Source organism: Fusarium vanettenii, assembly GCF_000151355.1.
Source record: "Fusarium vanettenii 77-13-4 chromosome 3 genomic scaffold NECHAsca_2_chr3_3_0, whole genome shotgun sequence".
Taxonomy (NCBI): domain Eukaryota; kingdom Fungi; phylum Ascomycota; class Sordariomycetes; order Hypocreales; family Nectriaceae; genus Fusarium; species Fusarium vanettenii.
In genome coordinates, this window is record NW_003315880.1 from 574,018 (window position 1) to 585,306 (window position 11,289).

At 53.1% G+C, this 11,289-nt stretch overlaps 3 protein-coding genes across 3 annotated transcripts; 2 read left to right on the forward strand and 1 right to left on the reverse strand.

Annotated features, from left to right (window-relative positions):
• Positions 1 to 4,314: 4,314 nt before the first annotated feature.
• Positions 4,315 to 5,748, reverse strand: NECHADRAFT_67059 (uncharacterized protein; the record flags this gene model as incomplete). The annotated part of the gene is made up of 4 exons (XM_003052904.1): positions 4,315 to 4,761; positions 4,815 to 5,228; positions 5,293 to 5,353; positions 5,451 to 5,748. The coding sequence occupies 4 exons, from the start codon at positions 5,746 to 5,748 to the stop codon at positions 4,590 to 4,592; spliced, it is 945 nt and encodes a 314-aa protein (XP_003052950.1). The 3' UTR covers positions 4,315 to 4,589.
• Positions 5,749 to 7,504: 1,756 nt separating this feature from the next.
• Positions 7,505 to 9,106, forward strand: NECHADRAFT_77482 (uncharacterized protein; the record flags this gene model as incomplete). The annotated part of the gene is made up of 1 exon (XM_003052429.1): positions 7,505 to 9,106. The coding sequence occupies one exon, from the start codon at positions 7,505 to 7,507 to the stop codon at positions 9,104 to 9,106; it is 1,602 nt and encodes a 533-aa protein (XP_003052475.1).
• A 1,063-nt stretch (positions 9,107 to 10,169) lies between these two features.
• On the forward strand, positions 10,170 to 11,238 carry NECHADRAFT_6025 (uncharacterized protein; the record flags this gene model as incomplete). Its single annotated transcript, XM_003052430.1, has 2 exons — positions 10,170 to 10,327; positions 10,383 to 11,238. Coding segments are annotated over 2 exons (1,014 nt in total), but the record flags the coding sequence as incomplete, so codon positions are not given.
• Positions 11,239 to 11,289: the final 51 nt, after the last annotated feature.

The following is an 11,289-nucleotide window of genomic DNA, read 5'->3' on the forward strand; positions in this document are numbered from 1 at the left end:
CCATTATGTCCTTGCTATCTCTCTGAGCTTCCCGCTGTGAATAGGGGCGGCGTGAGGCTTGCTTGGGTTTCTAAGCGGGCGGCTTCCAGGCTGAGACCACAAGTGCAGCCGTTGGAGGCTACTGCAAGGAACGGCTTCCGGTCACATTTCCGTCCCATGCCATCCGTCCCCTAGTGCGTCGGCGGGTGCAACGCCTAGGGTTCCATTGGGCCTCGCTGCGAGGTGGGAATTGTGACGGACGCAAACTCTAAGCACCAAAGCAGAACGAGAGGTCGGTGCCGAGTTGACCAACGAGGATTGGATCGATTGACAGCCGTTATTCCATCTCCTAGGGGTCAATTCGACCTTCTGTAAGGAGAACTCTCTGTCTGCCAATTTGCAACGTCCGAGCTCTGTGTAAAGGATTCCAAACTTCAAGGGGTCGATACTACTCAGCTGATGCAGAGAGAACTTCAGTAACATGGTAGGGCGTCTATCATTACAAAACTTTGCAGCGACTTTGATTGCTCAATCCCATCTAGCCCCGTCATCCCGGGTGAGGCGTTGGAGTTCAGAGCGCTAATCGCAGCGTCGCATTACGCATCTCAGGATCCAACATCTCACAACTCGCATCAACCAGACAGGTCCCTTGGAGAACCCCTTTCGAGCCTCAATTCACTCGTTGGAAGATCAATTTTCGCATCCCGCTTCTCAGACCAACCAGTTCCTCTCCTTACTATTCTCTGTGTCGCACACCAAACCTGGTGACACTCTCCACACTCGCCACTGGCCCCCCTGGATTGGGTTCTAGGATCAAGCTTCTTCCCGTGCTGCAACTCGGGCGATATGCAGTCGCATTGGCCTCCTGCAACTTACATACATGCTACTACCTCACTGGTCTGAGGTTCTTGGACGAGTAAGAGCTTGGGATTGGCTTCACCTGTTTCCCCTCTCTTCTCACGTTTCTTTTATCTCGCCAACTAGTGTCTGGATCTTCTTGGTAGTCGTGTCGCTTCAGCTTCAGCTCGTCTGGGATCTTTGTTTAGAGGCAGCGGCACAAATGCAATGCAAAACCCCCTTCCCCTAACTTGTGCCTCGTCTTGAAGTTTCGTCAAATGGTTTTTTCTTTTCCTACTTGATCTCAAACCGCCATCCCAGAAGCCTAGCCAGCCTGATCCTTCCATCCTTCCTAGACCGGTCGATCATTGCACTTTTTAAGATGGCCTACTCCACTCGTGAGCTCAAACAATTCCCGAGCTTCGATCTCACTCCGCGGTGCATCGATTTCGGGGGCGGCTCGCAAAACTGCTGTCCAAGACACTCTAGCTCACTGTTTTTTGCCGCCGCCATAGTGCGATTCTCGAGACACGATGATGGCATTCAGGGATCAACGGATGTCATTACCAAGCTCCCCGCAGCATGTGAATCGCCCTTGGAAAGTCTCAGCCGGTTTCTTGACTCCGATTCCGCCGCGCGGCCTCGGCGTGTTGCAACAGGAGGCTCAGTTTCTCTTGCTGAAGAAGAAGAGCCTGGAATGATGACCGAGCCTTCGGGGGCGCTTCTCTGGGGCCGCCTTGACACGGCCAGGCTCAGGTACAGGCACAGGCACTCGCCAGCTCCGATTACTAGAGACGCCCCCCTGGGAGCTGTCCAAACGGCAACGGTGGAGGCAGTTCCCCTGACACTATTCCCCATATGGCCCTAGCCATCTTCTGCCCCGCTATTTTAGATGCTTTTGGACAGGGGAAGGAGAGGTGTGTTCGTTGGTTCAGGTTCCTTCCTCTGGTGCCTGCATCCGCGCGCGCATGGTCGTGCCTGCTTGTGCGTGGAAAAGGTGACATCGCGGAAATCGGATCTGCCTTTTAACCTCGTTCAACAGAACAGGTGCTCATGTGTCGCGGAAAATCTTGACCTCAGCATCCGTCATGGCAACCACCAGCGTCATCCCTCCCTCACTTTTCATCTTGATGTGTTGCCGATCTGTTCATGTGGCTGTTAATGATGATTAATTAATTCCCCTTGTCCGTGGCACCAGTTCAGTTCAGCGAAAAGAGAACCGTCGTGGCGTTGTCGGCTATTGAACGCTAACCTTCAAGTTGGTTCGCGAGAAGAATTCCTCTTGACGGTTCCCAATGACAAACGGTTTCCGTTCCAGGGCTTTTCTTCCTTCCCACAAAAACGGTTCGGGGCCACTTCGCCGGCTTAGCGATCCATCCCAATCGACCGGTCCTCGAATCCCCCTCAGCTCGTCCAGTCTCGTCGTTCGCTGATCATACCTGCGAATAGCGTAGAGCTTCCCACCCCGGTATCTCTCCCAACTCGCCGGGACCACCTAACGGCTCGCCTCGCTATGAACCGACATGACACTCGGCCCTCGCCCTGCCAAAATGCAGCCTTGGAGGCTTGGACTGCTGGCCATGTCCAAGAAGCCCTGTCCAGAGTCAAGCCCTGCCGGCTGCCACATTCTACCATGCTTCTTACATGTCTTCTAGGGACAGCTTATGGTTCAATTTCGATGACCCCCAGTTGATCGCATAATATTTCCCCGTGCGGTCCTGGCTACGGTGGTGACGGTAGGCTGTCTAGCTTCTGGCACAAACCCAACGCGGTGGTCATGGAATGGCCCCGGAACTCTCGAGGCTTTCTAAATGTGACGTCCGCTCCATTCCTCCAATTCATCCGGAATCCCGGTACTCGACTCTGGCCAAGATATTCAAGCCTCATCAAACAACATAGCTCATCATTTGATCAGGAATCGCAGTCAGCCGGTGAGGCCCATTTCCCAGCTCATCTCTCTCGGCTGAAATGGTGTCTCTCGGACGTTCTCTCCGCCACACCGCAGACAGTGTGCTGCTGAAACCATTCGGCCAAGCCTGGCAATTACACATTGCGCCTTTGGTTTCCCACGAGTTTGGTATGCAATTCTGCTCGTTACGAGGTTTCTTGCATCGGTTCGCGATGCGAGGTATTGTCCAAGTTGTCTGCGTCATCGTCAGCGTCTTCATTTGCGACCAACTGGTCTCAATCAAGACCCGGCTTCCTGGCTCTCACGCCCCTCCCCTGCACGCACTAACAAGACGGGAGTAGACAATCTCCGCCGAGAAATCATGAGCTTCCATCTCATTTGCCCTCGTGATACAGCTCCCTTCTTGGATCACGATGCCGACTCGGCGGGAACTATCTCGCCCATGCCAGCAGTTCATTCTGTGGTGGTGAGTCGATCCCGGCTCAGCTGGTTGAAGGACTGTTCGGTCCACGCTAGCCTGGCTTGAACTTGTTTCCTCAGTCCGTCGATGTTTGACTTTGGCTGTCGAAAGCCACCCGCTCCGTTTAATCTCACTACAGTCCACTTCGCGGGTACTTCGCGGGGATGGATGACGAAGCAAACATTCAATTCAAAGTAAACAAGCATTCGACGACGCGACGCGACGCGGGGTCGGCAAAGTTGCAACCTCGGACTTTCGTTGCGATATGGGGTCGTTGTTGCGTGATGCGACTCTGTCATGTCATGAAAGCGGCGCCATTGGCCTCCCTCGGCTCTCCCTTCATAGGCACGAGTTACCAGCGGTGAAGCCTCGGAAAAGGGACCCTTCTCATTGATCGACGACAAAAAACTTACAAGCGCTCGACCTGAGTTTGGGGACAGAGCCGGCATGTCCTTGACAGCTCCAGTCCCACAATCCCAACGGGTACAGCCGTGATCGACTGCCAGCTATCTTGAGAATACGTATGTCGATCATACACAAAACGGCAACTCAAGTGTGATCTTCATGGCCGAGTGGCAGAGGATACGTGCTATCGCTCCCTTGCTCTTTGCCATCTTCACAGCAACCGTTGGTTTTCCTTTATTTATTCTCGGTAACCCAGGTTACGAATCGTCCCTGCAGGGCGAATGCAAACGCCGCACTTCATCATTTGAGACCTCGCCCCATCCGCTGAAGAAGCAGCTGATGGCAATGAAGCCCTGGCTTCCAGAATCAGCACCATTGCGGAGAAAATTGGATTGGATGCAGCCACTGTTCATTTCGCCCAAGCCCACGCCATCGCCAGGGTCCAGGTGGCCTGATTGTGCCCTTGGCGGGAGATGGAACATCCACAGAAGCCTGGGATAAGACGGCCGGAATAAATCAACGAGGCAGTCCAGGGTCCTCACACCCGACTGGCGGTCAGCTCACTGACGGGGAGCCAACATCAGATCTTGAGAGTGCCTCAATCTCAGTCTTGACGGTGAAAGATGCACTAGCGAACGCCCGACGCCTTGGATCTCACGATGCTGCACAAGCGTAGCAGTAGTGTGTATGACCCTGGCACAGACTCTTCGAGACTTGGAGACGTGGGGTAGGACATGGTATTGGCGAGAATAATGAGATCTATATACCAATCTACCTACGGATGCTTGCGAGTGCGAGTATATGCCCTTTTACGTATCGGACATTGCCAAAGAACGCCACAACGCCTTGACAGGATCCAACGACGTGCTGATAAGCGACGTCTGGGATTCTGGGAAACCAATATTCCAACGCTATCTTTCAAATGAAACAGTCTGTACGGAGTCGTACTTTTCACCATTGACCTCGAGTGGTCGGGGTCGTCGAACAATCAAGGTTCCTTCAGCTTTGGTTCCTTTGGGCAGGGTCGAGGCTTGACATAGACATATCCTCGTTGGTCTCGTTTGCCAGTGACTCGAAGGGGGGGTCCTTCTCATGGACGGCTGCTTCCCCGTGGTCAAAGGCGTATCCAGGGTGGCCAGCGTTCAGAAGGAGAACAGCAACGCACATCATGCTAAACGAGTGTTAGAAGCACGTAGCCTTTGAGGAATTTGGAGTGACGCTTACCAAGATTCGAGGCCGATGAAGAGGCCCTCGTCTCGGAAGAGGGCACTGAAATAACCCTGGCCCAACTCGGCAATACGGTAGGCGCATCGGATGAGGATGAAGACGGTGGAGAGGAAGAGGAAGAAGAGGAAAGTCCTCATGGACTTGTTAAGTCGGTACTTGGAGGGCGAGCGAGCAGCCCTAGCGACGTAGTCGGCGAAGAGAGTGCAGAAGCAGATGAGAGTGACGACCTGGAAGATGAGGCCGGCAAGGGAGATGTGCTCGCCAACCTTGACGGCAGCTCTGTCTGCACCAGTGGAAGATAAGGCACCGCCCACCGCTTGCAGGACGAGTGAGATGATATCAGAGGGGATAAAGACCCAGTAGAAGTAAGCTGCTGGGAATCGCGAGACAGATGGATCAACGAAGTTGATGCTGGCGGTCGGTGTTAGAGGCTGGTTGCATGACACGGGATCCTGGCTTGGCCGAGCGAACTTACACTTGCGACAGGAGAACATAAATGGCGGCGGAAAAGAAAACGGGTGCTACAGTGATGCAAACTATCGAGTAAGTCAGTACATCATTCTTTTTTTCAACAACTCTTCTCTCGCGAGATGCCGGGTCTTCCGAATATCTCATGGTGGTGGATGCACATACTGATCTGCATCAAGAACCCATTAAAGTCGAAGGGGTTGTTGTAGATGATGAGACGCCCGGCGTAACCAATGATCTCGAGAATGCATCCAGCTATCATGCTCGACATGAAGCCCCAGGTCTTGAACTTGTAACCCTGAAAGGCGTGGACAAGCATTGACAGTCCAAAGATGGCGATGAAGACGGCGGTGGCGGGGATGCTGGGCCGATATCGCAAGAGACTGGCCTCGAGAGGACAGAGATCGAGTGTGCAGTTGGCCAAGGGGCCAAAGGTGATGAGCCCGTTGGGCAGTTGCGACATGCTCGTCATGATTGCTTCGTCGAGTCGAGGTGGTCGATTTGTTGGGGAGGTTTAGGCAACGGGAGATGAGGTTGATTACAGGAGCGATTTTGCTGCACGGGTGGTCTTATCGTGTGTTTTGGATCCAAGCTGAGCTGCGCAGTACAGCGTGTTATCTCTTAGTTGACGTTTATCGAGCGAAATGCATCGAAAGCTCCGTTGGGGAGACAAGTCAAAGACTTGAAGGAGGGAGGAGTCAAGATCTAAATCTAAAATACCCAACAGGAAAAAAAACAATAACAGGTGCCAGATATTTCCAAGATCTCGGATCCATCAATGCCCGTCGGGGCAAAACACGTCAAATCACGCTACACCATGAAAGAAGCAGCGAACCGAAAAGCTCGTTTAGCCAGGGGGGTCAGACCACGAGAGGACGGAAACGGAACCCGTAAAGGCAGAGCCAGGGTTCATGACGTCTCGGTGGGCCCGAGGGGACGGGTCGGAGAGGTGCTCCGGGGCGGAGCCGGAGAGGTTCAGTTGCTCCGCTGCCTCCGTTTGTCGAGGGCGGTGTCCGCGGGGGGCCGTGGGGGGTTTGAGGCTGTGAGTGATGTTTTTCGGTACGGACAGGGTCAATACGATCTGATTGATAAGATTCTTTTGATTACATGGGTTTTAAGCTTGTTTGCCAAGAGAGGCTGAGGGCTTGGGAGGTAAGGGGTTGGTGAAGAGGTGGTTCGGGATGACGAGTAAAGGTGGCTTGGTTCAGGAACTAATAGTTGACAACTTAAAGTGCTTACAGAAGAAAAAAGAAACGAAAGACACGATGATGGTAGAACACATCGTCAAAGATGGGGAATCATCAACAGATGAGATAAATCTCAAATATTGAGTCCCAGATGTTGGGGTCGCTTAGATCGGGCCGAGTCAAAGATCTACCACCATGCAGTCGAGAGGCGGCGATTGCAACATTGATGTCTTTCCACTTTTGATTAAATAAAATTCTGCGATTGGTCCATTCAGTTACAAAGGTGGATGGACGGATAAATAGATGCAAGTGTCACATTTGGGACGGAATTTCACCGTTGTTGTAGGGTAGATGTCAAATCATGGACGAGTTGAGGCATTCAGGGGTTTACAGCATGACCGTGTATTAGACTCGATAGTGTCAGATGAAACGGATAATTCACGTCAAACACTGAGGATCAATATCCTCAAGGGTAAACAGCTGATGGCTGATTGTGGCACACTCTTCCGGCTAGCTGGGTTTTGGAGGGTAGTATTCTCTTCTGTGTGGGCAAGGATGTAACAAGTCTCGGCAATCATGAGATGTGAAACGAAGAGGGTCAGAAAAGTCCACACGCCTACTCGGGGTTCTCAAACGTCGGCCAACTGCAGGAAAACCCCATATATACCCGCGCTGACCCGGCTTCGGACCTCCGTAAGACCCGGCCATAGGGCTGAGCCAACCCGGACGAATTCCTGACCTTCGGTCCCGAAGAGTGCGACGGCCCCACTTTTCTGGCTGATCTGCCGGGACCGAGTTCGGGGTATAGATTCGCATCGGTCGGTAGAAACATGTTTGGGATGGGCGAGACCGCGATTGTAAATGGGGAATTCGGGCATTTGGAAGATTTCGTTCTCTTTGGATGTTCAAGTATAAAGATGGCCTCATCTCCTGATTTCTATCATTCTATCAGACAAGTCATCACCACCAATACCTACCCACTTACACAATCTCAAACCCCTAATCACACAAACAATCCTTCAAAGAATCAACATGAGCAACACAGACAAGACTTCAGTCATAGTCGTCGGCGGCAGTCTAGTCGGCCTCTCAACCGCCCTCTTCCTCTCCAAGCAACAAGTCCCCGTCATCCTCCTCGAACGCCACAAGGGCAGCAGCGCTCACCCGCGAGCCATCGGCTACACTGCCCGTACCATCGAGATACTACGCTCATTCGACGTAGAGTCTCGTCTTCCAAAAGCACAGTGGAAGGGCGGTCCTCCTCGTCGTATCGCTGTCGAGAGCTTGACGGGCAAGTGGCAGGATGAGAAGCACTGGACGCCCAAGCCCACAGGTCCTAAGGACGGACCAAAACCCAAGAGCCAAGAAGATTACTCTCCCGTTTCTGGAATTGCGAGTGCTCAGGACAAGATCGAACCTGTGCTGCGAGAATGCGCTATCGAGAGTGGCGCTGATTTGAGGCTGGGCTGGAAGGTCACCAGCTGGTCTCAGAATGACCACGGTGTGGCTGTAACCGCAGTCAGCAGCGACGGCACAGAAAAGCAAATCGAGGCAAAGTATCTCGTGGCCTGCGACGGTGCACGAAGTCCTATCCGCGAACAACTCGGGATTAAACGCGATGGAGTTGGCCTCTTGCAGACTCTTCGCAGTATTCTCTTCCGTTGTGCTCCTATTGACCATTATCTTGATCGTGGCTACTCTCAGTTTCAGATTGAGGGTCGAGAGGATGGTTTTAAGGGCTTCATGACAAATTATGGTGAAAGGCGATGGGCTCTTATGTGGAACCCAACAGAAGGATCTCCAGACAACACCATGGACGAGGCTACACAGAAGGACTCTATCCGCAAGGCCATCGGAAAGGAGATTCCCGACAGCGATATTGAGCTCATCACAACAGGCGAGTGGGATCTCTGCGGTCTTGTTGCCGAAAAGTTCTCCTCTGGCCGCATCTTTCTCGCTGGCGACGCCGCGCATGCCCTCCCGCCTAACAGAGGAGGCTACGGTGCCAACACTGGTATCTCGGATGCCCACAATCTCGCCTGGAAGCTTGCCGCCGTTCTTAAAGGACACTCTAGCCCAGAGATTCTGGACACGTATGATGCAGAACGTCGTCCTGTAGCCCTGGTACGTCACGATCAGATCTTTGCACGGGACGACTACCAGCGGTTCCTAGTCGATCGGGAGTGGAAGCCAGAGGACGTGCAAATCCTAGATGACGTTGCCATGGAATTCGGACAAATCTATCAATCCAAATCCATCAGTGGAGCAGACGAGAACTTGCCACCCGCAAAAAGACCCGACGAGTGGCAAGGACAGCCTGGAACACGAGCACCACACATCTTTCTGCAAAGAGGAGGAGAAGCAATCTCGAGTCTGGATCTGTTTGGTCAAGGTTGGGTCCTCGCCTCCAAGGATGAAGCATGGAGGACTGCTGCAACGGGTCTCGAGTGCAGCTTTGTGAAGGTCGATGAGACGAACCAGGGAGAATTCAACGAGGCGTTTGGTGTGGACGATACTGGAGCTGTACTCGTGCGGCCTGATGGCTACATTGCCTGGAGAACAGCAACGAAACATCAAGATGGCACTGATTCGTTGAGGGAGGTGCTTGCACGGGTATCATGCTCTGTTGTTTAGGAGCGAACTGCATATGTGATGCAGACGAGTGGAGGAACTATTTGAGTAATATCAGAAAACCAAGAGAGTAATAATTGCGCAAAAATAGACAAGATAGATTAATCTCATCATATTTACCAATCATTTTTCAATGTTTATTTCCTGTTGCCAGTCAATGTATTCAAAGGTCTGTATCCCCTCACCTAGCAACCCACACCAAAAGCAAATTACCACCATCCAATCTACAAGGCCGATCCTAGAGACCATCGCTTACACTTGCTCGATCAAAGGTCGCATATGTTGTCGTAGAAACGCGTCTTTTTCAGCCGGTCCGCGCCCGCATATGCAGAATGCAATGTGGCCTCTGGGAGTAAACGAACCCTGCTCTGAATAAAGTGATGCCTGGGTAGGATGTAAAGTTGATAGATGCCTTTTGTGAGCCGCGTAATGGGCCGCAGATAGCTGAAAAGGCAGCCATAAAAGTAAGCCCAAAGAGTCGAAAAATGACGAAGCGAATGGTTGAGAGGAAAAGAAGACCGTGTTCTCTTGCATATGAACGGCCATAAAAAAGCAACCCAGTATTTCCCTCTAGTCTCATGACTTGATAGACAACCTTGATTGTTTCTATTCAGCTGATCATTCTCGTGCCTTTGTCCGCTCCCGGCGATTAGCGGCGCTGTCTCTCAGTGGGTCAGTCCCTTTAATTTAGCGGCCGTCACGCGTTCTGACCCCGCCCCCGCCCGGGCGGATGCTTCGGTGTGCATCAGCAAGATCTTGGGTCTAGGCCGGAATAGGAGCATCCTCAGATCTTTTGACCATCAGCATCGGCCCTCGCAACATTGCATTTCTTTTTCCCTCTTTCCTCTCTCTCCACTTCCTCGCTGCGGCCGATAAACACGTCCCATCGGTTCCTTATTGTTTACATTCTACCAATACATAAGAGAACCGAGGACGCAAAGGTGCTCCTCGACCTTTTTTGTCGCAATCATGTTTGACCTCTTCCCTATGATCTTGTCGTAAGCTTCTTGTCCCACCAAACCATCGTCATGAGCCGCCATGAACCACCTCCGATAGCTAACTATTCCTCTCCAGCTCTGTCGCCTCGTTTCTCTTCCCCATCTTTGCCTCTTACAAGGCCCTCAAGACCCATGATCCCGCAGAGCTGACACCATGGCTCATGTACTGGGTCGTCCTCAGCTGTTGTCTCCTCGTTGAATCTTGGGTCTGGTTCATTGTGTCATGGTGAGTTTGCGCCAAGTTTGACTTTAGCTAGCTCTAGCTAACTTTCCGTCAAAAGGATCCCCCTCTACGGTTACTTCCGCCTCCTCTTCCTCCTCTACCTCATCCTCCCCCAGACCCAGGGCGCCCGGCGCATATACGAGGAAAAGATCCACCCGTGGCTCGAGGAGAACGAGACCCAGATTGACGACTTTATCGCGAGCGCCCACGAGCGCCTGACCGCTGCCGGTATCGCCTACCTGAAGCTCGCCATAGAGCAGTTCAAGACAAAGGTCCTCGGCCTCCCTCCCTCAGAACAGGCCTCGCCTCCTCCAGAGCCCGCGCAGAGCTATACACAGTCGCTGCTCTCGCGGTTTAGCGTCCCCGCAGCGAGATGGACTGGCGATGCCAACAACAGCACCGGCACCGACTTTTATAGTCTGCTTTCCAGTGCTGTCGCAGCTGCTACCAGCGCGGGTGCAAGTGCGGCTGGTACGAGGACTGCTGGCGGCAACGTTACCAACACGAGCACCCTGATCCCACCTCACCTCCGAGATTCCAATGAGAGGATGACCTTTATCTCTGCTCAGCGCGACCGGCTCAACATTCTCCTAACAGCGCTCGACCGTGAGGCTCAGGACCTGCGCAGCGAGACCCAGCGGGCGCAAACACGCGCAGCCCACCGCCGCGCACCATCCATGTCCTACGATGGAACTGAAGACGACGAGCCGACCCAGCGACCTCCCAGCGGTCTCAGCGGATGGAGCGGCATGAGCAAGAGCCGTAGCGAGACCGACTTTGAGAGGATCGACGCCGAGAGCGGCACTGAAGATGACGGCACAGTGCGCCGACGAAACATGGGAGCCGGTACTAGAAACACATCTGGCACATGGGTGCCGTGGGGATGGGGTGGTGACGCTTCTCCCGGGGCGGGAGGGAGGTCCTCCGGAATGGAAAGGTAGAGACGCCGTTCTCGGAGACAGGCA